Source organism: Dipodomys spectabilis, unplaced genomic scaffold, assembly GCF_019054845.1.
Source record: "Dipodomys spectabilis isolate Male_0828 unplaced genomic scaffold, ASM1905484v1 ptg000069l, whole genome shotgun sequence".
NCBI classification, from domain to species: Eukaryota; Metazoa; Chordata; class Mammalia; order Rodentia; family Heteromyidae; genus Dipodomys; species Dipodomys spectabilis.
The window spans coordinates 25,565,509-25,593,232 of NW_024870746.1; the positions used below are offsets into that span (position 1 = coordinate 25,565,509).

General features: G+C 56.1%; 2 protein-coding genes across 8 annotated transcripts in view; one reads left to right on the forward strand and one right to left on the reverse strand.

The window, feature by feature from the left end:
* The first annotated feature begins 1,388 nt into the window (after nt 1-1,388).
* Etnk2 (ethanolamine kinase 2) lies at nt 1,389-20,272 on the forward strand. The gene is made up of 8 exons (XM_042681765.1): nt 1,389-1,699; nt 3,292-3,551; nt 6,085-6,207; nt 11,217-11,359; nt 12,545-12,628; nt 15,478-15,623; nt 17,780-17,853; nt 19,387-20,272. Exons 1-8 carry the CDS (start codon nt 1,427-1,429, stop codon nt 19,457-19,459), a joined length of 1,176 nt encoding a protein of 391 aa, XP_042537699.1. The 5' UTR covers nt 1,389-1,426; the 3' UTR covers nt 19,460-20,272.
* Nucleotides 20,273-22,932: 2,660 nt separating this feature from the next.
* Sox13 (SRY-box transcription factor 13) overlaps nt 22,933-27,724 on the reverse strand; it is a 51,398-nt gene continuing 46,606 nt past the window's right edge. For 5 of the 7 annotated variants that reach the window (XM_042681760.1, XM_042681759.1, XM_042681758.1 and 2 more), the window contains 5 exons: nt 27,367-27,476; nt 27,134-27,230; nt 26,651-26,794; nt 25,572-25,788; nt 22,933-24,767 (listed from right to left, as the gene is read on the reverse strand). In XM_042681760.1, coding sequence (XP_042537694.1) covers nt 24,518-24,767; nt 25,572-25,788; nt 26,651-26,794; nt 27,134-27,230; nt 27,367-27,476 — 818 coding nt within the window. In that variant the 3' untranslated portion in view covers nt 22,933-24,517. Of the gene's footprint in view, nt 24,768-25,540; nt 25,789-26,650; nt 26,795-27,133; nt 27,231-27,366; nt 27,477-27,724 lie in introns of all 7 variants that reach the window. The other 2 variants (XM_042681761.1, XM_042681762.1) reach the window with 2 other exon arrangements.

Below are 27,724 nucleotides of genomic sequence, written 5' to 3' on the forward strand. Positions count from 1 at the left end.
AGCCCCAGTACACACACACACACACACACACACACACACACACACACACAGTGTGTGTGTCAAGCTTTCAACTCTTCTGAGGGTATGGGGGCGGGGGTTGCTGTTAGTTCTTGGGTAGATCTTATAGCTGCAAACCCACATCCACACCTCTGCCCAGCAAAGCTCTAGGCTCAGGGGAACCTGCTGGACTGTCACCTAACCCCAGTCAGATCTTCAGGATGGAAAGGAAATTTTAAAGATTTAGTGACTAGGGGCTGGGAAGGTGGCTCAGTGGTAGAGCGCTTGCCTTGCATGCATGAGGCCCTGGGTTTGATTCCTAAGCACCACATAAGCAAAAAGAAAAAAAGCCGGAAGTGGCGCTGTGGCTCAAGTGGTAGAGCGCTAGCCTTGAGCTGAAGAGCTGAGGGACAGCGCCTAGGCCCAGAGTTCAGGCCCCGTGACCAGACCCCCCCCCCCAAAAAAAAGAAAAGATTTAGTGACTAGGGCTGGGAAGGTGGCTTGTTGGTAGAGGACTTGCCTAACAAACACGAGGCCCTGGGTTTGATTCCTCAGTACCACATAAACAGAAAAAGCCAGAAGTGGCCCAAGTGGTAAAGCCCTAGCCTTGGGCACAGAGAAGCTCAAGGACAGTGTCTAGGCCCTGAGTTCAAGCTCTAGGACCTGCAAAAAAAAAAAAAAAGCGACTAAAGCTCAGTCTTCTTCAAAATCATGGCCTAATACTCCAATACCGGGAGTGTTCAGAAGTGACTTGTCAGAAGACACACGGTCACCAGGCCTGGGATACTCACTGTCAGCGGCCTCCCCCCACCCCCAAGCCTTCTGCCCACTGCATGTGTGTGCGCTGGCAGGCCTGCAGGCAGTGGGGTGCGCTCCTGTAGAGCCTTTCCTAGGGCTGGGAGCGCTGGGCCCAAGCTGACATATTCAGGGTGAGGTGAGGGGTCCAGAAGAACCCGTCCCTACCCCCGGGCAGCCGGGAAAAGGCGGTTTCAGAAGCAGGGAAGGGGTGGAGGGGGTGTGTGCGCGCGAACCTGCCCGGGTTAGGACCTGGGGGCGTGTCCTGGATAGGCCCCGCCCATGTGGACGCCCCGCCCCTCGCCGACACTGCCCCCTTCCCCCCCCCCCCCCCCCCGCAGGTAGCTGGGAGCTCCGGGGCGCGCGGCGCTTCCCCTGCGCCCGCGGGCCGGGCGGAGGGCGCGCGCCGGCCGGGGGGGGGGGGGCGCTCCCGGCGCCCGTGATGTCACGGTCGCGGCGGACCCGACGTTCCCGGGTCGCGGCGGGCGCCGGGCCGCGAGCCGGCGGTGCGGCGGGCGGCTCCGCGGAGCCATGGACGTCCCCCGGCCCCGCCCCCCCGCGCCCCCGCCCTCGCCGGGCCCCCCCGCGGCGGCTAGCGCGGGCGCGGCGGCTCCGAGGGGGTGGGGCTCCGGGAATGGCTGTGCCCCCTTCGGCTCCTCCGCCGTGCTCGCCCTTTTACCTGCGGAGGCAGGCGCCCTGCCCGCAGTGCTCATGGGGCATGGAGGAGCGGGCGGCGGCCAGCGCCGGAGGCCGGGAGCCGCCGGGCCCCCCGAGGGCCGCCGCCGCCGCCGCCGCCGCCGTCCCGTGCTTCGGCGTGTCGGTGGACCAGGACGACATCCTGCCCGGCGCCCTGCGCCTCATCCACGAGCTGCGGCCGCACTGGAAGCCCGAGCAAGTTCGCACCAAGGTAGCCGGGCGGGCCCGGGGCGGGGGTCGGGGCCCTGCCGGGGCGGCGCGGGGCGCCGGGACTCCCGTCCGCCCGTCCGTCCGTCCGTCCGTCCGTCCGTCCACCCGTCCGCTCGCCGTCCGTGCATCCTTCCGGGCGCCGTCCTCTCCCCGCCCTCCCCGCGGGCGCGCGGCCGCGGCGCAGGGCTGGCGACGCGGGTTCGGGCGCGTGGGGAGCTCTGCCTCGGCGCGGGGCCCCAGCCGGGCTCGCCGGCCCCCACCGACCCCCACGGGCCCTCCCCGCCCGGCTCCGCCCGGGGCCGCGCGCCCAGGTCCACCTGCCCGCGGCCGGCCGGCACGCCGCGCGCGGGCCCCACCCCCTGCCGCCCCAAGTGCGTGCCCAGCCACCCAGACCTGAGAAGGCAGAACTTTTACGGGAACACCCCCCCTCCCGCCATGACTGCCCCCCTTCTGGACTCTAGGGCGGGGTGGGGGGGGCGAGCCAAGCCCGCCGGGCTTCCAGAAGCCTCCCTGGGATAGTCCAGCCTCCACCGCGCCCCTCACGGGCTCTGCGCATTGGCACCCCCGACACTGGGAGCCTTCCCCCCCCCCCCCGCTGGACAGTCCCCTCCCCCCATGCACCACGCACCTGTGGGCATCGCCACCCGCCCGACGGGCCCCAAGCGGACTCCCTGGCTGGCCTGCATTCTACAAAAGGCCTTCTGGGGGCTGCTTATGGAGGACGATGTTGAGTGGCAGGGATCGGCACCAATGGGCCTTCTGGATGGGGAAAGGCAAAGTTCTGGGGAGGTTGTGAAGGGCGCGTGCAGGCTGACAGGTCTCTCCCAATGAGGGGGTCGCATTTTCAAAAGGTCCAGAGTCGTTAAGACAGTTAAGGCATCGAGCAGGCCTGAGGGTAATTTGAACACTGACCTAATGGGGCAGATGGCTAGTTTCTTTCCTCCTTAGGCCTGTTACCTCACTGAAAATCGATTCAGCCTCCTAAGGTCCTGTCTAACTCTTTCACATTGTGCCCCGTAAAATCTATGGTGTCATCCTCCTTTCCACTCTGCCCAGAGAGCTTGTGTTACTAGTCCAGTTATCTTCCTGTTCCTTCTGGTGTGGAACTCAGAGGCTCAAGGCCCTCTGGCCACTGAAGTCCTGGGATGGCTGCCAACCTCAGTCCCCTCCTTGTGCCTGTGTCACTGGATGGAGCAAGAGCTACACTAGGGAGCCCAGAGCCTGCAAGTGGTGGGAGGCAGCTCCCAGCCCTTCTCGGCCGCATACATTCTGGTCCATGGGGGTTTCTTTTAGGGCCAGGGTGAAGGAGAAAGGAGAAGGGCAAGTTTCTGCCTTCCACACAGTAGTATAGACATCCCTCCCTTACCAGAGTTCATCCACAGGAAAGTAGGCACAGAAGGGGAGTGTGTCTCGGATGAGCCCAAGATGCCATTTTCCCCCCTCAAGCTCACTTGTCTACCTCAAGGTTGGGGACAGTGCTGGCTTGTGTGTAATTGTGCCCGGCATTCCACTGAGCACATCCGGCTGAGTTCCTGGGGAGAGACCAGAGAGGTCCTACTCCACCCACCAATAGCTGCCCTTTCCCCGTGCTAGCGCTTCACAGATGGCATCACCAACAAGCTGGTGGCCTGCTATGTGGAGGAGGACATGCGGGACTGCGTGCTGGTCCGGGTGTATGGGGAGCGGACGGAGTTGCTGGTGGACCGAGAGAATGAGGTCAGGAACTTCCAGCTGCTGCGAGCTCATGGTTGTGCCCCCAAACTCTACTGCACCTTTCAGAATGGGCTGTGCTACGAGTACATGCAGGGCGTGGCCCTTGGGCCCGAGCATATCCGAGAACCCCGGCTCTTCAGGTAAGGAGGTTGTGGGGTACTGCGTGTCTCTATACCTCAGGTCTGGAGCTTGAAACTCTTGGGCAACTTTCTTGGTGAATAGTGAGGTCCATGGAGGGTAGTCATGTGATCTAAAATTGCATTTGTGTGTGTGTGTGTGTGTGTGTGTACGTGTACTTGCTCTGCACAAACAGGCTGCAGCTTTCTGTAGGGTTTCAGTGGGATCTGCAGAAAGATGAATTGGGGGGAGGAGGGGAGGGCGAGTGCACACGGTTCCCTAAATGCAACAGAGATCAGTTTCTTGACCCCATGCCTCCAGCCTCCGTCCACCTCACTTCTGACCTGGAAACATCTCAGAGCCTTGGAAATGAAATCTGAGGCAAATCCCCAGGGCGTTCAGGGTTTCCTCCCTCTCCTCTCCTTTTGCGGAGAGCTCAGGTGTGCAAGGCCCTCTCCAGGGCAGGCATGACATTACCAGCCCAGCGAGCCGCCTTCCTTCCTGCTGATCTGAGCTCCTCGGGACTCTCTGACAGGGGACACACAGGGGGTTCAGGCTGCTGCTGGGGTCTGTGTACATGCTCACGAGCCCTGTGCATGCTGCTGTGGGGCCTGGAAGGGGAGGGCCGAAGAGCTGCTAGTGTATGTTTTCTTCCTTTGACTGTGCCAGGACTGGGGTGTCAGACAGGTCCTCCTTCCTCTCCTCCAGTGCATGAGTTGTGTGGAGGGCATCAGACCCCAGGAAGGCTGAGGTTTACTCCTGATATTGAGGACAGCAGTTCAGGGGTCTCTCCAGGGAAAGGAGACTTCCGTGTTCTGCATAACCATGTGGCCCGTCTTATGGGGTAGGCCAAGAGCTCCATGTCTGTCACCTGCCAAACCTTTCAGCTCTCTAGGGACTTAAAAGCCCCTCTGACTCCCTGCTCCTGAGTGCCGCCTCAAGCTACTAGGGCCCTGGGACATTGGCTTTGGGTTGTGTGTCACGGTTATGTGTGTCTGGGGACAGTGTGACAAGAAACTTCTCAGGCTGCATCTGAGCAACTGCAGACACGTCTCGCTTGGAGAGGTGAGGCCCGAGCGGGATGCGGGGGACCCTGCCCTGCTTCTCCCGCGGCTTCTGCTTCTCCCCGCTCTCCTTTAGCCTTGTGCAAATAAGCTCAAATATTAGCAGGTCCTCCCCGCTCCCCCTGCTCCCTCCGCCTCGATGCACCTCCTGCCATCACTCATCCTCTTAGCAGAAACAATTGCCACTGTCAGAAAGATTGAAGGGGGATTTAGGTTCCATAATAAGAAATTGGCATTTTGGGGAGAGCCCAGAAATTGGGATGGTAGGAGGTAAGCCCTTCCGTGGCGATTTTCCCAGGATTGCTGGTCTTCCCTTGCAGGTGGAGATGGAGGTCCTGAGGATAGGCCCTCAGCCTCTCAGGTCCCCTGAGCCCACCCCCAGCCTCCAGCCCACCCTCGGCCTCCCCCGCTGAGGCTCTGCAGCACAAAAGTGCTGAGTGTTGAGGTTACTTTCATTGCTATTCACACAACAGCCCTATTGATATTCAAGGAACAGCTCTGTTCTAACTGGGTTCCGAATCTTGCTAGGGGAAGAGAAGGCCAGGCCTGGGTGTCAGGTCTGTGTTCGTGCCCTGCTGGGATCCCAGCAGGCACTCCCCTGCCCTCCGTGCAGAGCCTGCCTTTTTCATCCTCTCGGCTACCAGTCTCCCAGCCTCTCCTTACCCTTTAGGAGGCAGGCGGGGGTTGAGGGGGGGACTTGTGAAGAAGCCCGCCCCCCCTGTTCTCCAGATGGGGTGTGACCTGTCTCTCCTCCAGGCTGGGCAAGTGTCTCTAGGACAGCTCTGCTCTTAACAAGGTTTCAAACAGTCAGCGTCTTTGTTGTCTTTCCCAGTGATTATTATTCGAGCAACAGGCCAGAGGCAAAGGAAGCCTCAATGTTGGAGGCCTGGTGTACAGTTGGGGGTAGGGCTGCAGAAGGGAGGGTTGGCAGAGGACTGAGAGGGCCCAGCTGGGACCTGGGCCTCAGTGATGGGGTCTTTATCAAGTCAAGGTCCTTCCTTTCTGACCACGTCCACCCCCACCCTCTCCCATGTCCCAGCAGTCCTCCCTGCCTCCTGCTCTTTCTCTCCCAGGACCTTGGATAAGGTCCATGGGAGGACTTGAAAATAGAATGCTAGTTTGTTTTGCGTCCTTGGCACCAGGCTGCCAGCATCAACTCCCTGTGGCCCAGGAAGGGGCTGCCCCTGGCTAGCCTGATTCCCTCCCCACCTTGGCCAGGCTGATAAGAGGCTGACATTTCTTCCCTGCCTGGCATCATTACCTACGGATGTCTTGATGGAGAGGGAGCTGCTGTCATCTGGGATTGGGACAGGAGCTCAAGGTCTTAGTACATTTTCATGCCTTCCCGGGGACCCAGGGTTCCTGAGAGACTTGTGACCCCAGGCTCAGCCCTCTGGTTAGTGCCCCAGTGGGCCTCCTTCCCACAGGATCTGAGCACGGAGGGCCTCACCAGCACTGACATACTCTGTTCCCTCCCCGTTTTCTGCTGTAGGTTAATCGCCTTAGAAATGGCCAAGATTCACACCATCCACGCCAATGGCAGCCTGCCCAGGCCCACCCTCTGGCACAAGATGCACAATTACTTCACGCTGGTCAAGAGCGAGATCAACCCCAGGTACAACAGTCTGGGAAGGTCCAAGGCTGCTGTAGTCTCTGCCGCCCTTCTATTCCTTTAGCTCCAGTTCCCCTTCCGGGACGTTTAGGGGCACAGGTGCTGGGTAGAGGCTGAGGAGTTTGTCCTGCTGCCCCTTTAGCTTCTGTCCAAGAAGTTGGGACAATTGACTGCGTCTCAAGAATGTAAATTGGCAGTTGTATATGCATATGTTATTTCTCCTTGAGTGTTTTGGGGGACTGGGGTCAAGAATAACTTCTCCCTGGCTTTCTTAGTGGAGACTGAGGCTCAGAGATGGGAGTATTGCCTACTGTGGGGCCTGGCAGGGCCAGTCTTTTTTTTCCTTGTCCAGAGGTCCCTCTTGCATGCCTGGCTGCCCTAATAGTAGGAAGGGAGGGGGAGGAGCTCAGAGTCAATCAGAAGAACGGATCTCCTGCCAGCAAGCCCTGGGGATGTCAAGGCTCCTGCTGCTTGTCTTCTTGCTTCTTGGGCCTATGTGTCTCCAGGGTTCTTGCCCCCACCTTATTTAGAATGATACTTGCTGATTCTCGCACTACTCTTTCCAGAGACAGAGGTAGCTTGTGCATCCTGATATTGCTGCTCCTAGAAAGACAGGGCTCCCTGAACTTCCCCTCTGCTCTCTGGCCTGCGACCTGAGAGTCCTGCTAACGTCCAGGTGCCTGACACAGGAAGGCTGCTGTGAAAACAGGCCTGGAAGAAACAGTGAGATCTCTCCCTCCCCTTCCAAAATAAAAACTCAGCAATGAGTCTCTGATCCCTTCCCGACCTTTAAAAAATAGATATCTTTAGCCCAGTACTGGGGCTTGCACTCTCGTTTGGCTTTTTCTAATTGAGCCATATCTCCACTTCTGGCTTTTTAACTGGTTAATTGGAGGTAAGAATCTCTTGGGTCAGATGCTGGTGGTTCACACCTGTAATCCTACTCAGGAGGCTGAGATCTGAGGATCACAGTTCAAAGCCAGGCCCAGCAGGAAAGTTCTTGAGACTTTTCTCTCCAACCACCAGAAAACAAAGTGGAGCTGTGGTCAAACTGAGTGCTAGCCTTGAGCAAAAAAACTCAGAGGCAGTGCCCAGGTGAAGAAGGAGGAGGAAATGGAGGAAGAGGAGGAGTAAGGGAGGAAAAGGGAGGGGAAGGGGAGGAGGAGGAAGAGGGAAAGTTTTCATGGGAAGCAGGGTGCAGAAGAGGTGTGGAAGATGACAGTCATTAGCTGTCATCTCCATTGTGTGTCCTGGCATACCTGGGTAACTATCTAAGGCTGCTTTGGGACTCTTTGTCCAGGATAGCCCCAGCCTGTCCTCGGTTGGACCATGGTTAGCCCTTCTATGTCACATTTGATCTCCGGGACAAGGGCTGCCTTTTCCCAGAGAACTCGAATGGCTGAGGGAGAACAGGACTCTCGGCAATACTCCAGGCCCCATTGCTACTTGAGAGATGGCAAAGCTGGCGCCCAAAGGGGAATAGCACTTGTCCAAGGTCATTGCTGGTTAGTGGTAGCTCAGGATCTGGCGGGGAGGGGTAGGCTTCCTTGCATTCAGGCCCCCAGGTAACCTTTGGTGAAGGGGTGTTGACAGCTCTCCCTGGGGAGAGCTGCTACCTGTACCCTTTGCTCTTGTCATACCTTGGGCAGATCAAGATCTAACTTCTTTGAACTACTTGAAGGGATAATCACTGCCCAGAACTGCCTCACCTACCCTAAAGCAATCATTTAAACTCGATAAAGCCTGGGCCTCCCACATTACCTCCTTACCCTGATTTTTATTCAGTCCTTCATTTGCAAAACATTGAGTGACTGTCATTTAAAACAATAGAAAGATGAAAATGATCCTGCCACTGGCCCTGCCCTCAAGAAGCTTAGGAGTCATCCCGATAAACACACATGCGCCTGCCTGGCACAAAAGGCAGGGTGCATAAGGCATGGAGGTGAGGGAGACAGAAAAGTTCCCAGCGGAGGAGGAGGTAGGGCTGAGAGAAGGGACCGTGCGGCTTGAGAAGCAGGGCTTGCTCAAAGACATGAGCAGCTGAGGTTGACTTGAGCAGATCTTCAGGAGGGCCTGGGAGAAGGGCTGGAGCCAGAGAGTGGGCAGTGTGCATGCCAGGCCAAGGAGCCAGGATGGCAGTGAGCGGGCAGGCAAAGTTGTCAAAATGTTTGAGCCAGAACTCTGGTTTGTTTAGGTAGTAATCTACAGAGCACCACGGGGCAGGTCTGAGGTGACATTTGGGGGCAGATGTGGACCTGCGGTAGGGATAGAAGCTGCGGTGGTTGTCATTAAATGGCCTGGTCTCCCAGGCTTGGAGAAGAGTCCCCTGGGGTGCTTGCTGGGTGCCGGTTGATTGAGACTCCCTCACTGGGAGCCTGGGACTCTGCATTCAGATGCCCCAGGTGATACTAAGCAGGAGTCTTGTGAGGAGTATTGTCCAGAGCAGCTGGTGGGGAGATGGGGCGTGCTGGAGATGTGTGCTAAGAGATCTGGTGGCCTTGGTGGCTGCTTGGCCCTAAAAGCATCAGGGTGGGCAAGGGAGAGTTGGGCTGGGAGAACACTGGGGGCATCAAGAGGAGATGGGGGGAGGTTGGTGGGAGGACAAAGGTGAAAAGCCAAGAAGCTGGAAGGCTCAGAAAAGTCACCTAAAGGGAGAAAGTACAATTGCCCTGCCACATGGAGCCTAGAGGAGACTCCATGGGCAGGAACTCAGCCTTCCCTCTCCCCCCACCCTCACCCCATCCCTTCGCACTGCTTGCTGCCTCTGGGGCCTGAGGAGCACGCCATCGGGGTCAGGGTGCTTCTGGGTGACAGCAGCAGCTGCTGTGCTGCCAGCCCTAAAGCCTTGGAAGAGTCTAGCAGTGTCAGGACTGAAAGCAACGCTGGCAGAAGTCCAAGTGCTCAGGGGAGGGGCGCCAGGCAGCCAAGGGAGGCTGATGGGAGATAGGCCTGGGTTGTTCCCACAGTAACCATCATGGTGGCCTTGGGTGGGCAGGGTGGGGTCAGGCTGAGGTCAGGGACTGGGCAGCAGGCATCTGGATGTCATAGGGGTGTTTTTCAGGCTGGGACCTGAGCAAACCCAAGGAAGCCTCCTCCTCACTCTGTGTCTTAGGATGGCCTTAGTCCAAGAAAAAAAAAATTTTTTTTTTTTTGGTTGTGGGCCTTGAACTCAGGTCCCGGACATTGTCCCTGAACGCTTTTGCTCAAGACTACCACCCTACCCCTTGAAACCATGGCACCACTTCGGATTTTCTAGTGGCTTATTGGAAATAAGCGTCTCACAGATTTTCCTGCCTGGGCTGGCTTCAAACCACCATCCTCAGATCTCAGCCTCTTGAGTAGCTAGGATTATAGGTGTGAGCCACTGGCTCCCAGTTTTCTTTTTTCTTTTTTTCTTTTTTGGTACTAAGGTGAGAATCCAGGGCCCTTCTCATGCTCAGCAGATAGTGCCTGCGTGGAGATCAAGGCTGGTGTGGATGAGGGGTCTCCCCGACTCTCAGTGGGCAGCCTGACTCAGAGGGGCCTCAGCAAAGCCAGAGGGGACATAGAATGCGGCTATGAGGAGACATGGCAAGTTTGGGATCCCGGGCAGGTGGAGGACCACCTCTCCAGATGAGAAACTCTAGTGTTCAGCTGTGCCTACCTGGAGGCTGCAACAAAACCTCAGTTTCCCCGTGAGGTTGAGCTGGAGGAACTGTGGTAAGCGCCTCTGTCTCAGATCCCAGGAGGGAGCCTGTCAGCTAGAGACTTCTTAGTCACCAAATGCCCCTCCCGTGTCCTGGGGGTAGGGAGTCAGCTGGGGAGAGAGCGGGTCTGTCTTATTCTTCTCTTCTCCCACCTGCCTTTGCTATCCTGGGCAAAGAAACAAATCCGAGCCACAGGAGTGGAGATAAAGTCCGGCCTCCCAGCTCTGCCATGGATGGTCCTGGGGTTTGAAGGACTGTGCTGTTGGCTTTTCAGTGTACACAGACTTGCGTGTGTCCGAGGGGCTAAAGTTCAGAAACCCTGAATACATGGCGTTCTTGCCCAACTTTTGCATGACATTTGGTTAATTAACCTATTTGTCATGATTTTTTTTTTTGCCAGTCCTAGGGCTTGAACTCAGGGCCTGGGCACTGTCCCTGAGCCTCTCTGTGCTCAGCATTCTACCACTTTGAGCCATAGCAGCACTTCTGGCTTTTTCTGTGTATGTGGCACTGAGGAATTGAATGCTAGCTAGGCAAGCATTCTACCACTAAACCACATTCCCAGCCTGATTAACCTATTTGGTCGTTGTGTTTGGGACAGGGGGCTGATGTGTGCAGGCAGTGGGAGAGGGCAGCAGCAGATGTGGCCTGGCAGGGACCTGGGGCAAGGAACCACTTGTCATCAGAGTGGACAGGACCATTTTTGGAGTGGCAGAGCATGCGCAGTGGACCAGGCCTTCTGGGTTCCTTGGCGTCGCAGGTTGGAGCTAGGCAGCACTGGTTTACTACCTTCCAGGGCCTGAGTGGTCTGGGAATAAGAGTTTAGACTGGAGGGTCTCCTGGGGCCCTCAACCTGTGACATTGTCCTCAGCTGCTGGATAGGAGGACCACACCAGCGTATGCCATTATCCTGCCCTGGAGGAGCCGGGAGGAGACCCACAACCTCCTGCACAGTTTTCCCAGCATCCCAGACCCAGGCCTGCTTTGCCTTTCTCCCTTCCTGTCCTCACTCTGGAGCATGGGGTCCGGTTATTCCCTCCCATGCCTCCTGTCCTCCATGGCTCTGTCTTCCTCACCCTCTTGTCCTTTGCACAAAGGGGAGGAATGTCATTTGGCTGATGATGCCTGCCACACCCAGGTTTCAATCTGCTTCTGAGGACAGGGAACCTAGGGGCCGTCTTACACGTGACACAGTAGAATCCCACAGTGCTCCTGTCCAGCAGTTCTGCAGTAGTGCGGCGTGCCGGGGCTGGGCCGCAGGGCTGAGGGCCGCCACTGCCTGTCTGCAGTCCGCTCCCCACCAGCTACTTTTTTGCCACTGTCTAGCCTTTCTACAGACGTCCCTAAGGTGGAGGTGTTGGAACAGGAGCTGGCCTGGCTGAAGGAGCACCTGTCCCAGCTGGAGTCCCCTGTGGTGTTCTGTCACAATGACCTGCTCTGCAAGAATATTATCTACGATAGCACCAAAGGTACAAGTGCCCCCCCCCACCCCGGGGCCCTGGCCTGGGAACCCCACAGCACAGACTGGAGGGTCAGCTGGCTTCACGGGCCTGCTCCTGAGGCTGGCACTTACACAAGCAGAAGGAGATCTGGGTTTTGATCTTAAATTAACGTGTGAAAGAGAACAATAAATGTCATTTAGAAGTCTCTTGCATGGGGCTGGAGGCGTGGCTCTGTTGGTAGAGCGCTAGCTAGTGAATGGGTCAGGTGCTGAGTTCAAGTGCCAGTACCAGGCAAAAAAAAAAAAAAAGAAGAAGAATCCATTGCATGAAGGACTCATTATAGTTCCTCATCTTTTTTTTTTTTATTAATTTTTTTTTTGGGTCCGGTCGTGGGGCCTGAACTCTGGGCCTGGGCGCTGTCCCTCAGCTCTTCAGCTCAAGGCTAGCGCTCTACCACTTGAACCACAGCGCCACTTCCGGCTTTTTTCTTTTTGCTTATGTGGTGCTGAGGAATCGAACCCAAGGCCTCATGCATGCAAGGCAAGCGCTCTACCACTGAGCCACCTTCCCAGCCCCCATTGGTCCCACTTCTAAGGAGACTGTGGCTCTCCTATGCCTTCAGAGAGAATAAGCCTCTTGGTGTTCCTCAGAGTGCAGCCCCTAGGGAGTACAGGTGAGCCCCAACATCCAGGACACAAGAGATGTGCTCAGGAATACTCCAGTCTCATATGAAGCAGTGTGGGGCTGTAGGTATAGCTCAATGAGACAGCCCTTGGCTTCTGTGTGAGGCCGTGGGTTCCATGCCCAGCACTTCAAAAGTAAAGGTCAAATAAGTAGAATAAGCCAGGTGCTGGTGGCCCACACTTGTAATCCTAACTACTCAGGAAGCTGAGATCTGAGGATCACAGTTCAAAGCCAACCCAGACAGGAAAGTCCATGAGACTCTTATCTCCATATAACCACCAAAAAAAAAAAAGCTTAAGTAGCAGATTGCTAGCCTTGAGTGAAAAGAACTCAGGGACAGTGCCCAGGCCCTGAGAGTTCAAGCCCAGAACCGGCACTAAATGAATGAGTGAATGAATGGTGTAGTATTTGTATGTAACTCTGCACATGCTCCTGTATACGTTAAGTCATGTTACTTACAATACCTAACAGTGCATGCTGGAGAACCTGTTTCCAGACCCAGGACCAACTCTCTGCTTTGCCTCCTAGGTCATGTGAGGTTCATTGACTATGAATATGCCGGCTACAACTACCAAGCCTTTGACATTGGCAACCATTTCAATGAGTTTGCAGGTGAGAGGGGCAGCCCCCTCCTCACGGAGGCCCACTGGTGATTCTAGACGTGGAGAGTAGAGGCTGCCGACACCTCAAGCTGCAAATAATCACTGTTCAAGTGGGAAAGGCACAGCCTGCTTTTAAGGAGCAGTTGGTCTCATGGTGGGAAGCAGGACCTCCCTCCTCCTTCCCCGGAGAGCCGACCTGTGCTGGCCTGCATGGCAGTTTGGTACACATCTGTGAAAACTTGTCCCTGTAGAGTCCCAGGAAGCATTGCTTGAGCTGGCAGGTGGGTTAGCAAACAGGCCCTTCCTCTGGGCACACACAGCTACGCCAGCTTGGCCGGCACACCCAGGACAAGCTTCTCTATGTGGACTACAACTTGCACGCCTGTGCATGAGGCTCCACACGAAGGGCACAGTGGTCTAAGTTGCTGTTTGTCTGATGCCCTGAAGATGAGTAATCCAGGAGGACCTCATTAAAAGTTTAGGCTGTGCAACTGGACCTTCCAAGTTCAAATCCAGGTGTTTCTGCTTCCTAGCTGTGTGACCTTTGGGTAGGTTACTGACCTTTGAAGCCCCTGTAAAATGGAGACAATAGTGGGACCCATTCACAGACTTGGGATGAAACACACTTGTATGGCACAGGCTGAGCATCCAAATGATGAGCGGATTCACTGCAGCAATCGAGAAGGCCAACAAGGAGCAGGATGAGGTGGGATGAGAGCGGTCCTTGACCTATAGAAGCTAGATGTGTACTCAGGAGGCTAAGATCTGAGGATCACGGTTCAAAGCCATCCCAGGCAGGAAAAGTACGTGAGACTCTTAACTCCAGTTAACCACAAGAGAACTGGAAGTGGTGCTGTGGCTCAAGTGGTAGAGTGCTTGCCTTGAGCTGAAGAGCTGAGGGACAGCGCCCAGGCCCAGAGTTCAAGCCCCACAACCAGCAACAACAACAAAAAGCTAGATGTCATCCTAGCTACTCAGGAAGCTGAGATCTGAGGATTGTGGTTCAAAATCAGCCTAGGCAGGAAGGTCTATGAGACCCCTATCTTCACGTAACCAAAAAGCCAGACATGGAGCTGAGCTGCCCAAATGGTAGAATGCTAGTCTTGAGCACCAAAGCTCAGAGACAGGGCCTATTTCTTGAGTTCAAGCCCTAATACCAACACACACACACACACCATTAGTACCATTTATGAAAAGAAAGCAGGGCAGGTTTTCTCGCTTGAGGGCTGTTAAAACGGAAGGAGGGGGCAGTTTATAGATTGAGCTGAGAATGGTCTGGAGGGGTATTCTGAGGCTGGTGATGTGGGGTGCCAGCCCCTAAGACTAAGGATGGGTGAAGTATGGTAGAGAAGTAGTGCTCTCCCACCCCCAGCCTCAGCCACTCCCCAGCCCAGCCAAGGCCAATCCTAGCTCTTCTTTAACCCCAGGTGACCAGGCCAGCTAAGCATGCTTGTGCCTGAGGGTACAACTCTCCAGGGCAGCCACCAGCTGCACCCAGAAGGAGGGAGGATGGGGCCCCAGCTGGGCAAAGCAGCCGAGCTGTGAGGTGTGGCACACAGAGGCTGGCACGGGCAGGGCCCGGGGCCGGAATGCTCGGCTGCCAGGCCCTCTGGGCTTTCCAGAGGGATAATTCCTAAGTACTTTAAGCCCTTAACGACTGTGAAGAGCAAAGTACAACTGCACTTTTCCAAAGGGGCAGATTGCATCCTGCTCGCAGGTTGGGAGTGGAAGAGGAAGAGCAGAGCGTGGGGAAGGAGGAGGTGAAGAGCTGAGGCGCTAGGCTTCCTGAGTCTTTGGAGCAAGGAAGGAATCAAGTTCTGGGTACAAGGAGAAAAGGCCAACCCGGATCGCACCCCTAACTGGCTGTGTGGCCCCAGGCAAATTTCTTTTCTCTGGGCCTTTTTATCTCCACAGGAGAATCTGCACCACCCATACACCAAGGCTCCGAGGCCAGTGTTTCTTTGGGGATATAAAGGATTTGGGGGAGGGGGACAAGGAGAAAGGAGAGACCCCAGAGAACATGGACCAGTTCCCATCCCCTCTTAGATAAACCTCTTTTCTACCTGCTCTAAAGTCCCCATGCCCAGCGATGACTCGTTACCAGGCTGGTCTTCAGGTGCTGAGCCTAGCTAGGTGTCAGAATCGCCCGGAGAACCAGGCAGGGGTTTGGGGTACTGTCTGGCTCAGTGCCAGTGTGAGAAGCGGTGTGTGGCACTCATAGCAAGTCTGGTTCCTTGTCTAATGGAGGAAAGAATCTAGGCCAGCAAGAGGAGGGGGCTTGCCCAAGGTTAAGTGGAGCTCCGTGTGAGGCATGAGCCCAGAAGTGCCCATCTGCTGCCACAGCCCCATGCCATCTGCGCGCCATTGCTTGCTGTGGTTGCTGTCGTCCTTGCTGGTTCCTGTGCTGGAATTCATTGCCTCCTGTTCTCAGCATGTTTGCCCACGGCTGGTGCTCTGCCACTTGAACCGTACCTCCAGCCCTGCTTTTTGCTAGTTAATTGGCAATGGAGCCTCAGACCTTTTCTGGTTCAAACAGATTCTCCAGATCTCAGCCTCCTGAGTAGCTAGTGTTCAGGTGTGAGCCGCCAATGCCCGGATGTGTAATTGTTTTGAACTGGGCACAGGGGACAGTGGCACTGCCCGGCTCCTGCTGCTCCCAGGAAAGTGCTCTGCTCCCCTCACTCCCCCCTGGGATGCAGCCCCTATGCCAGCCGAGGGTGGGGGTCAGAGGGCCTGTGATCTCAGGGTCCCTCTTCAGCCTCAGCCCTTGTAGGTCAAAGGAGATGGGAGAAAGGGGGCTCCTGACCGGGGAACCCAAAGGGCTTGCTCCAGCAGCTCACTGGCCTTCTTCCTGGACAGGTGTGAATGAGGTCGATTATTGCCAGTACCCCACGCGGGAGACGCAGCTGCAGTGGCTGAGCTTCTATCTGCAGGCCCAGAAGGGGATGGCGGTGACAGCCGGGGAGGTGGAGCGGCTCTACGTGCAAGTCAACAAGTTCGCCCTGGTGAGTGCTTGTGCCTGGGAGGCCCCGGGAAGGAGGCCCTCGCCAGCCCCCCCCAGAGCTGGGAAGAGCTATCCGCTGTGCTCTTCCCTCCTCCTCCTGTCCCATGAAGTCTTAGGGTCTCTCCTTTCTAGAGAAATACTTCCAAGAAAAAGCTCTGCTTCCTGTTTTAGCAACTCTCTTGTTTGCCTGAGTAGCTCTTCCGACTCTCTAACCCCAGCCTTTCATGTTGAAGTGAAGCCCATCCTTTTGTCATCTGTAAGTCTTAGGAAGAGGTGAAGCTCGTCAGGCTCACATCCGACTTGTGTCCACCTCAAGCCTTTCAGCCTTCCCCAGCAGGCTCTGCCCACTCCCCCCTGCCCTGTGTTCTCAGTGCTGAGCTCCATGGCTCAAATCGGGTCTCCTCTGGTGTGTGCCAGTACTCACTGCCCCTATTAACATCAGGGATGTATAAGCAAGAAGACAAGTCTGCTGGGCTCTGGTGGCCCATTCCCTGACCCTAGCTACTCAGGAGGCTGAGATCTAAGAATTGCAGTTCAAAGCCAACCTGGGCAGGAAAGTCCCATGATATGATACTCTTATCCAATTAACTACCATAAAGTGGCTCAAATGGTAGATTGCTAGCCTTGAGCACAAAAGCTCAGGGACAGTGCCCAGGTCCTGAGTTCAAGCCCCAGGACCAGCACCAAAAACAACAAAACAGTGGGTTAGGCTTCTCTTTCTGTGTTTCACCTTAAGGACAAAACTGCTTGGTAAGTTTCCCAATCAAAAAAAAAAAAGGCTGGAAAATATGTGGAAGCTAGATTTAGCTTAGAAACTTATAAGTAAATACATTGTGGGGTATGAAAGTGTATGCAAAAGAATTAACTGAAATACTGTAAATTCAAGGGAGAACTCTAATTCCTTAGAAAAGCAAAGTCAAAGTTCAACAAAACAAAACACCAGGAAAGGGGTACTTGAAAGGGGATAGTGTGAGGTCTAGGGGAAAAGGTAGATGAAGAGGAGGAGAATGCAGTCAAGAATTCCATGTATATCTTACACAAGAAAGATGAGTGAGGGAAGGGGTGGGAAGGGAATGGATGGGTGAGAATGTTGAAAGGGGTGATATGGATCAAAATGCATTGTATTCATAAACTGCTTTGTTAAAGGACAAAAATAAAATAAAATAAAAAAAATACTTTTTTCCATGCTTTACAAGAAAGGCAGAAAGTAAGAGGGATTGGTCTTTTGTAGATAGTCTTGTGTTTGTGGGAGTTGCCCGGGCCCAGAGCGCCTCCAGGGTGGGGTCTGGCCTGCAGAGCGTGCACTTGCTGGTGTTTCTGGCTGGGAACCTCCACTTTGCCTTTTTTTTTTTTTTCTGGTTCTGGGGCTTGAACTCAGGGCCTGAGCACTGTCCTTGAGCTCCTTTTGCTCAAGGCTAGTGCTCTACCACTTGAGCCACAGCTCTGCTTCTGACTTTTTCTGTGATTAATTGGAGATAAGAGTCTCCTAGACTTTGCTTGCTTGGCCTGGCTTTGAACTGTGATCCTCAGATCTCAGCTTCCTGAGTACTAACATTGCAGGTGTGAGCCACTGGCTCCTGGCCAGCTTTGCTTCTTGAACCTGGGAGAGCCTCCGGCCTGAGGTAAAGCAGAGTAACTGTCCCCAACTTGACATTTTAAGTTCCCGGGTCTGGATTCTCTTCCAGCCCCAGTACAGGTGAGGAGGGGAAGGAAGAGGGGTAAGTTTCGGAGGTTTTCCAGGCTGCGGGAGCCGCACTCCCAGGGTCTCTTGGCCCTAGAGAGAGCCTCAACCTCTCCACTGCTGCCAGACCTACCCTGGGTTTTAGGGACCCTCTTGGCTTTGGGGTGTCCCTAGGGAGATTCCCCATGTGGGAGAGGCCTGGAGGAGTGTATGTCCTGCCAGTCAAGCTCAGGACCACCAAATGTCTTACAATGGTGGGTGCTGCACCTGACAGGCCCGGCTCTGCCCCGCATCTTTCTAGTCAAGACAGAAAAGCCCCAGGTGTGGTCCAGTGGCTGACCTCGGTAACCTTCCCAGCCTGTGCTATGTCTGCCAGCGTCTCAGCCCTGCCATCCAGGGTGCTGCATCGGTTCTGCTCTGCAGGGCCACCACCGGAGGGGTCCTCCCCGGACCGACCCTCTGTGGTCTGTTTGCAGGCATCACACTTCTTCTGGGCTCTCTGGGCACTCATCCAGAACCAGTACTCTACCATCAACTTCGATTTCCTCAGGTGAGTAGAGGGGCAGTTAGGGGATGGTGGGGGCCATGGTGGTAGGGAGTCCCAAAATACTGAGGGAGGCCAAGAGCAGCCTGCCCCGAACGCCTGGAGCCAGTTCCTCAGCCCTGCTGACCTGTCCTCAGCACAGACTGGGCCCTACTCCAGAGCATGCTGGGAAAGCGGCACTGGGAACAGCCGGAAGCGCTTGTGTCCTCTCTCACTGCCTGGCAGATCTCGCCTTCCTACTGTACCCCACCCAGCGCCATTGCCACGCCTGTGGCCAGGCACCAGCTGGAGCATGGGGTGAACAGAATGATTGAAAACCCGTCTGAGAGACACCAAGGTGCCATGTCAGGGACTTGCTGAGGCCTCTTGGGTGGTTTTGCCAGCCATGCTGCCCCCTGCCCGGGACACACCCCCTCCCCCTCCTGGCCACGTGGAGCGGCCTGGGATAGCACCTGGCAGTACCAGGCAGAGGGAGCATGTTGGGTAAGGTACTTACGTCCCCATGAACTGAAACTCCATTCCTCCCCCCTTGTCTAACCCTCCTACCCACTGCTGGAAGGGAACCGTGCCTGTGTCCAGGTGTTTACCACCAAAAGCTTCATGAGATAGACCCTTGCCCAGGTCAGGATGCGCTATAAAACAAACACTATAAAAAACAAAATAACACAGGGGAACCCTTGTATGCAATATAGCATGGAATTTGGTGGCTTGGACATTTCAAAGTAGAATTTTTATATAATCCATCAGTCTTGCTTCTGGAAATAAAGCCAGAAGAATTGAAAGCCAATTCTCAAAGGAACATTTGATGAGCATTGTTCCCAGGAGCCGAGAAAGCAACCAACTGATGGATGACATTGAGTAAAACAGTACTCAGTCTTTGTATGTGTGCTGGAGTTCTACCACTTGAACTTTGCCTCCAGTTTAGCTTTTTGCTGATTAATTAAAGTCTTGTGGATTTGTCTGCTAAGGTTGGCTTCAAACCTAGATCCTCAGATCCAAACCTCCTGAGTAGCTGAGATTACAGATGTGAGTCACCAGGCAAGCACCCAGCTCTAGGAGTGTTTTTCATAGCTATAGAGCTTGTTTTGTAAGGTGAAGACGTCCTGGACATGCAGTATATATGAATATAAATATCAACGCCGCAGAACTGTAGAGAACAAACTTTAGACAGATGTTTGCTCCAGTCTGACCTCAGAAAAAGAAGTTATACTTGAAATAAAAACAAAAACTAGGAACTGGTGTAATGGAACGTGTATATAATTCAGCTACACCGGAGGGAAGGATTCAGGTTTGAAGCTGATGATCCTAAGCAAAAACACAAGACCCTACCCCCAAAATAAAGTCAAAAAAGCTGGTGGATGGGGTGTCTCAATGAATAGAGCTCCTGCCTAGCAAGCATGAAGCCCTGAGTTCAAACCCCAGTACAGACCAGCAAGCCGTATGGACTGGAGTTGACCTGCCCAGGCTTGAGATGGGTTAGAGCTGGTGAGGAAGTGAGTCTCCCGCCTCACCCCGGCTTCCTCCTCTGACCCCTGGCAGGTACGCTGTGATCCGATTCAACCAGTACTTCAAGGTGAAGCCTCAAGTGTCCGCCTTGGAGATGCCCAAGTGACCGGCAGCCTCGTTCCCTCCCTGCCCACTGCCTGGCCAGACCTAGTCTCCAGGGCTACCCCCTTGGACAAGGTGGGGCCAGGTGGGTGTCCCTGGAGAAGGCCCGTGGATGCCACTGAAGACCTTGCCCTGCTGTGTGGAGGGGCTGACAGGGCCCCCCTGGCCTGGCTGGCTGAGGAGGAAGTGCCTGCCACAGCCGAGGCTTGGACACCGGCCCCGCCCGGGAAGCACAGCATCCCCAGCTCCCAGAGGGAACCTGGGCTGCCTTAGATGTGTCTTAGGCCCTTCCTGGCAGGGGAGCTGGGAGGGCGCCTTTCTACCTCCAGAGCCCCAGCCTCCAGCCCGTCCCCCTGCATGCCTCATAGGAGACTGGCTGAGCCCCTAACCAGCAAGAAGCCAACCCACAGCAGGATGGAGAGAGAGGGGGTCTCCGCCCTCACCTGAGGCCCCATCACAGCCCCCTCCCCAAGCCTCTGCCAGGAGCCTTGCTCTGCTTCACTGTGGCTTGGCCCAAGGATGGGTGGCCAGAATCAAGCCCAGCAGCCTCCTGCTTCATTCCCTGCCCTGCCCAACCGCTAGATCTGTGTCCCCATCTCCTCTCTCCATCAGCCCGCGGGGGGGATGACCAGTGGGAGTGCAGGGCAAGGGGGCAGGGACCCCAGCACACAGGAGCCTGCGCAGGACCAGCTGGGAAGCTGTGTGCCTCCACCTCCCCTTCCGTCCTTATGGCCCCGCAGGGCCTCCTGGCTCTGGCTCATAAAGTGATTCGTTTGTAAATTATCATGGTTTTCTGTATTAAATGCTCATTTCTGGACTGTTGTGTGAGGAGGGACTGGTGTGGGTGGCTGGGAGGCCTCTGGGGAGGGGAAGAGGCTTGCTCCTCCTCTGCTGCCTTCCCAGCTTTTCTGCCCTTGACCGTCTTGTTCGGATCAGCGGGCCCCGGGGTAAAGCGCTGCTTAGCAGGAGCCTGGCTGTGGATGATCAGACTTTGAGGGCAGCTGAGTGAAGAGCCAGCAAACCCCTGAACAACAGTGCTCAGGCCTCTCTGACCCTTGCTGCTAGAATATTCCCAGAGCTGATCATTGCTTTCTCATGCGATGAGGGGGGCAGGAGTTCAGAGGTGCATCCCCGTCCCGAGGGCAGTCGCAGTCCCAGCAGCCATGATTGCCAGGCGCACGCGGCTTGTTTCACTTATGCTTGCAAATGTACCCTGGGGCCGTGGCAACCACTGGAACCAGTACTGCTGGGACCTTTGAGGGCGCCGGATGTAGTGTAGCCAGGCCCGCCAGGGATGGTGCTCATGGAGGACCAGGGAGAGATGAGCCCAGACCCAGAGATGGCACCAGAACTGGCCGGGTCTCATGGGCTGCGCTGGGGCCCAGGGGTCGTGGGCACAGCCCCTGTCAGAGACAAGGGGCGCAGTGGCGAGCAGTGGCTAGGACAGGGCGCCGTGCCCCAGCCGCCATCTGCACGGACAGTTACTGTGCTTCCACTCCTTTGAAAGACCTGTTTCCTCCAGTCCTCCTGAGAATGGGTAGGTGGGCTGGGGGCAACCAAGGGGGCTTGCTCACCCCAACAAAGCCTACAGCCTACCTTTTCTCCTGTCACTCCACCTGGGCTCCCGGCTAAGTCCTAGGCCTCTGACACGCTCCCTGCCTGCACCTGGCCAGAGTTCACCTTCCCAGTGTTCCTCGGCAGGGAACAGCCTGTGCCCCTACATTCCTGGTTAACGTCCAGGGCACTGTTGCTTTTGCAACCCACCTGACCCCGTGCAGTCTCCCGTGGGCAGGGGGTGGGGCCCCAGCTTGCCTAAGAGTAAGGCAGGGACTGGCTCAACAGGTGGACTGACGTGGGCAGGACAAAGGTACGTGAATGACCTTTGGCAGTGCAGGCCTAAACCCCCCCCCCCCCCGGGTTCAGAGGACCCAGCAGCAGGAAGAACCCAGGGCTGTGAGGGAGGCCCCAGGAATGTGTTGGGTTACAGTTTGGAAGAGCAGCTTCTGGAGGCTAAGGGTGGGGTTAGACCAGTGAGGCTGTTTTCCACAGCAGCCACTAGGGGGCGACCAGGAGGCCAGGCAGAGCCGGCCTGGGTCCTCTTCCCACTGTAGCCAGCCTTGCAGCCAGCCCCTCCCTCAGGCAGGCCAGAGACCTGGCGAAGGACAAAGGGCCAGGGCTATTGGGGGTATGGGCTAGGCAAGTCCAGCACCCCGGAGTCTGGGGGTGTTCCACTGCCACCTTTATGGCAGGGGGACCCATCATACACACACTTCTCTCATGACCATCTAATTTAGAAATCCCTCCCAGCATTTAGGAGCCTGATGAAATACTTGTCAGCACTTCTGTTGGCAAATTGTTCTGTTAAATCAATAATGACCCTGGTGGCTTTCACCTGAGTCCAAGTTCAACCTCGCCAGCTGCAAAGAGTATCTACCCTTGACCCCACAGCCACCCTGAAGAAAGCGATTTTCCTTCCTGACCCATCCTAGTCCCCCTTCTAGGCCAAGGATCCATGAGTTTACCATTCCTGCAAGGCCTAGCCACCAAGGGTCCCCTCAGCCTTCCTCCCAACAAGATGTATGCTTCTAGCCTGTTCCATTGACAATAGCCCTTTCTAGCCACAGGGTTGGTACTAGTATGATGCCAGGAACCAGGCCTATGTGATACACAATGGCCTATCAACTCCTTTGTTGTGACATAAAATTAATCCAGCCCATCTCTTTCTTAAGAATTGCCATTTACTTTTCTTGCACTATTTTATAATCTGCTGGGCTTTTTTTTTTTTTTTTGGTCAGTCGTGGGTCTTGAACTCTGGGCCTGGATGCTGTCCCTCAGCTCAAGGAGAGCGCTCTACCACTTAAGCCACAGCACCACTTCTGGTTTTCTGGTGGTTAATTGGAGATGAAGAGTCTCAAACTTTTCTGCTCAGGCTGGCTTTAAACTGTGATCCTCAGATCTCAGCCTCCTGAATAGCTAGGATTACTGGCGTGAGCCCCTGGCACCTGGCTCTGAGATTTTTAAACCACAGAACTTGTCGTTTAATACATCTTCATTAGTAGCCATTTTGGAGAGTTTCCGTTTTTCGGCTCCTTCAGGCATCATTTCTCCAGTGACAACCAGGCCTTTGAAATCCTCGTTCAAAGCATATTAGAAACCCTGCTGTTTTTTTATTAGCATTGGAGTGTCTGAGTCCTCTTGTGGGGTGAGCATCCAGTCTTCACCAGGTTCTCAAGAGCGTGTTCTCCCAAAGAACACCAGGATCAGGAAGGAAGGTTTAATCCCTGTTAATCAGCTTGCAGACAGGCCACAGGGTCCGGCTGAGCTCCCCCCCCCCCCCCCCCCCCCCCCCCGCTCCCTTTTCTTCAGCCTTTTGCCCAATGCTCCCACCAGCTGCCACCAGGGGGCAGTGATGCCCAGGCTAGCAGCGCATGGCTTAGGCCAGCTTCCCCCCAACCCCTCCCCTGCAAGGGCCAGATTCTGAAACGGTCCATCTTTATTATGCCATCAGAAACAAACGTGCTGGTTAAGTTACTCATCTTATTATTAACAAAATAAAGCACTATCTATGTTTACAGTCATAAAAAAGAAAGGGGGAGGGGGCCCTGTAGGGAGGCAGAAGAGGAGACAACTGGCACCAACTCCACATCTGGCCCTGGTGGAGTCTGGGGTTCCCACCCGGATACGCGGGCGCGTCCAGATCTGTGGAGCTAGGTACCTATGGGCTTTGATTTAATTCGGGAAACAATTGGAGCTGATAGGTTTGATTCCCTACTATGGAGGATGGAAGAGAGGAAGGAAGGAGGGGCAGGCCCGCCAGGATGAAGCCAAGACCAGAGAGCCACCCACCCCAGGCTCAGGAAGGAGGGAGACCAGCTGCCATGGGGGCTCCTGTCACTCACAAGGGGGAGGGCATGAATCCTCCCACTCCTACCCCTAGAACAGGCTGGGACCAGGGGCCAGGACACCAGGACAAAGCCCCTTGGAGGCTGAGGCACATTCTCAAGCTGCTCAGAGCCCAAAATGGCTCCATGGGAACTGACTGGCAGAGTTGAGGGGGGAGGGCAGGAGGGGGGAGGGGGGAGCAGGTGGGGAAGGCTGCCGGGCCAGGGGCAGGCAGACCCCGACCCAGAGAACCCAGAGGGCGTCTCGGAGGCCGGGACAGAACTGAGAAATGGAGAGGCAAAGAGGGCCTCGCGGAGGAACCAGGACAGAAAGAAATGCACACAGGACACACAGAACCTGAGACGCCCAGACTGACAGAGAGGTAGCAAATTTGGGGACAAAGAGAAGCACAGGAGAGGCTCCCGGAGAAGCCAGATGGGCCTCCAGCTGCACAGCTCGCGTGACTGGCACGTAGGGGGCACTCAATAAATATCTGTGCAATGAATGGATGAAAATGTGCGTCCATGGACGCATGGGAGCGCACGGGCGTGTGCACGCATGCACGCACGCACGGGGGTGGAGAGGGGAAGGTGTGCACGCAGCACGTGCACACAGGAGAGCGTGTGCGGCAGCCAGAGGCACAGTGGTCTTGGCAGAGATAGACAGCGAGGGACAGCCAGACAGCGAGGGACAGCCAGAGCCTTTTGTACAAAGTACAAAGTGATCCTGGTGATGAGACAGTGATCTGGGAGCCTGTGGGAGGGGGTGCTGGTCCCACAGGGGATGGCATGTCCAGCCAGGGTCATGGAAACAAAGCATGTGGCCCCAGGGGGAGGGGTGTGTAGCTGCCATGCCACCCCCAGGTAGGCAGACCTGCAGAGAGGAGGGTCATCCAGTGTCCTGGGTGTTTTGCGCTAAGGCCGAGGAGCTCAGCCAGCTCAGCCCACCACCACCACCAAGCAAGCCCTGCGGCCGAAGCCAGTGGCTCTTTGAGGTGTGTGGACGGGTGGCGGGGAGGACTCTCTCCGCTTGTGGATGTATCTACAAGTGCACAGCTCTGCCCATCTCCCAGGCACGCTCGAGTCCAAGTACCAACATAGACCAGGCCGGCTGGCTGCACTCATGGGAGCCGGGGACAAAGACTTCCCCCAGGGGAGAGGGGGCCGGCCAGCCACTGGGATCAGTCTGTGAGCACCACCAGCTCCCCATCACTCTTGTCTCCGCCCTCCGAGTCCTCCTCCTCGCTGTACCGGTACATCTCGTCATCCGCCACGGAGTGTCTGTCGTCCGCGCCCTCCACCACCTCCCTGAGGCTGCAGGTGTTGACGATGACAGGCATGTTGGGGTCCAGGCTCTGGGGGACATGCACGCCTGCGGCCCGAGGGAACAGAACATCCGAGGAGCTCATTTGAATCTGGCCAGCCTGTGGGCTGAGGCAGAGAAAGACCCGTCATAAATGCACCCCACGCTGCCCCTGCCCCAGGTCACACACTCCCACCCAGTCCCCCCCTCCCCTCCCCGGGCTGTGTCACAGCTGGCCCTGGTACACTTTATCTTTTTTTTTTTTTTTTTGGCACCACTACTGAGGGGTTTGAACTCAGGGCCTGGCTGGTGCTCTACCATTTGAGCCAAAGCACCACTTCCAGCTTTGGGGTGGTTAACGGGAGACAAGAATTTGATGGACTTTCCTGACTGGGCCGGCTTCAAACCAGGTCTCAGCCTCCCGGGGAACAAGGATTTCCGGGCTCGAGCCACCAGCAGCCAGCTCTTGGTACGCTTTCTGATGGCCAGACTCACTGCGAGCTGCAGCCCCAGGGCCAGGGGTGTGCCCAGTGGCTACATAGAACTCTCATTTTGTAAAATCGTATGGTTTAAATAAAAGTCCCTGGTCCTATGTCTCTGGAGCCATGAGGGTTCTGCCTTCAGACCTGTCAGCAATCTTGCAGTAGGGTGAATACTTTCAGCGCCTCTGATTTAGCACTGAGTTCATCAGATCAGAACTGTTGGAATAATTCTCCAGGTATGGGGGGGAGGGGGAGTCAGGGTCACCTAGCTAAATGACCAAGTGTGCATCATAGTCAGCACAGCCATTTCCTGTCACCCTAGAGGCCTGGCCACACATGCTCACAGTCAGCAGGCACGCACAGCATCACCCAAGCCAGCCACACAGGGACACCCGGCCTCTCTCAACAGCCACACACACCGTCGCTGCCGCCCGGGGAGGGCCTGCTCACGGGATCACGTAGCTCTGGCGGGCGTCTTGGCGCCGCGTCCTCATCAGGGCCTTGTACTCGCCCACGCGCAGCCGCTTGCCCTCCACGATGCAGGTGCGCTTGGGCCTGGGCTTGTACTTATAATCTGGGTACTTCTCTAGGTGCTGCCGGCTCAGCCGCGCCTGCTCCTCGTAGTAGGGCTGTTTTTCCTGGTTCGTCATGGACTTCCAGCGGGAACCTAGGCCAGTCCCCAGGGGCAGGCGGTCAGGGCTGCGGTCCGGTGAGTCTCCCCAGCCCCATACATGGCCTTGCAAGCCCTAGGAAGATTCTGGTCCCCACACAGGGGGTTAAAGAGATGATGCTGCATGCGTGTAAGCCTATAGCCAAGGCCTGGCCCCTCGTGGAGGCCACCTGCACACTGAGTGAACAGATGAAGTTGGCATCATGGAGTATCCACAGTTGCCAACTCAAGACTCAGTACCTACCCTACCCAAGCAACCCAGCAAATAGGGCCTCTGCATCATTTGCATTAGCAAAAGAACAGCCAAGGCAGTGCAGCTCAGTGGTAAGAGTCTTGCCTAGCATATGCCAGGCCCTAGGCTCCACCCCAGAGTCTCAAAGACAAGACAAATACCTGGAGTCCCAGACAAAAGGCCTTCTCTGTCTCTCCCCTCTCCCAGATGGCTCTGCCCTACATTCTTCCTGAGCCTCCAAAAACACACAGGGAACTTAAAATCTATCTGATAGTCTGAACTCGGCATCTCTCCTGTTTTCTGCCCACAGCCAGCTCCAGGGCTCTGGGCTGAGTATGACAAGTTAGGGAGAGTTCAGAGGACTGAAAACACAGTCTGACTGGCTGACTTACAGCTTGAGTTTGCAGGAGAGTCGCTACCAGAATAGCCCTATGATGATACACAACCCCAGAGCCAGTGGCCCACCGCATCCCCTGGAATCCTGCATCCTCATCAGTCAGCTACGGCTCGGCACAGCGCAGAACATCACCGAGCCCCAAGCATACCCAGAGGGTTTCTGCAATCAGGACCTGCTAGATCACCACCCCGGGACGCCCAGAGCCCTGGAGGGCCACGCACTACCCTTACCAAGGATCTTGCTGATGCTGGAGTTGTGCATGTCTGGAAAGGCTTGGAGGATCTTCCTCCGCTCGTCCTTGGCCCACACCATGAAGGCATTCATGGGTCTCTTGATGTGGCTGCTGTTCCGGGACTCGGGGAAGTGGCGGGAGCCTGGGAGGAGAGGGGTAGTGGAGTCAGCGGGGCACCTAGCCTGGAGCTGGCAAAATGGCATTCCCAATGTGATGGCCACCAGATGGCGCTGAGGAGACGCCTCAATAGCCAAGCCCAGGTAAGCAAGGTCTTGCTCTGAGCAGCAGCAGCCCAGTAAACCTCCAAGGCCAGCAACAAGTAACTTAAGGAGCCCAGCGTAGAGAGGATGGACAATGCCAGAGCTACAGCGCCAGGCAGAGGAGTGGAGGGCCAGCCATCACAAGATGCAAGAAGGCAGACCCAGAACAGAGACACCCAGGGACAATGGATCGGAGGCACCAGCCCAGCACGAGTCCTCACCATCCACGTCACAGCTCAGCATGGCTTCTTCCAGTGGGTGCACGCAGCTGTCCTCCAGTCGCTCTTTGGCTGGGGACGAGTCCAGGCTGATGAGGTCCTGGGGTTGACAAGGGTCACTTGTGCCTCAGCTTCCCCTGTGTCGCCCTCTCTTCCCTCTGGCCTCTGCCCAACCCATTCCTGCTGGGGGGAGTTTGGGAGGGGGGGGCGGGGAGACAGTGGCATCTGCTCCATACCTTGCGGAAGGGCGGGTTGGGGGAGCTCTCCACAGCCCCGCTGTGGCTGTGCAGTAGCTGCCGAGCGTCCTGGATGGCTTTGGTGACCGCATCCCCTTCACCGAGGAAGCCTGCAGAGAGGGCGGAAGAAGGCAGTGTGAGAGCTGAGGCTGGCACCCAGGCTGAGGACACAGTCCCCCAGCTTCACGCCATGCCACTCCGGAGTTGCCTGGCTGCGTGCTCCCCACCCCCTCCACGCCCATCCCCATGGGGACCTGAGCCACTCTGACTGACAGGCGGGGCCAGGACACCAGGACCTGCCCCATCAACAGCATGGGGGGTTGGGGGGAGGAGGAAGAACACCTTCGAAGGGCAAGTC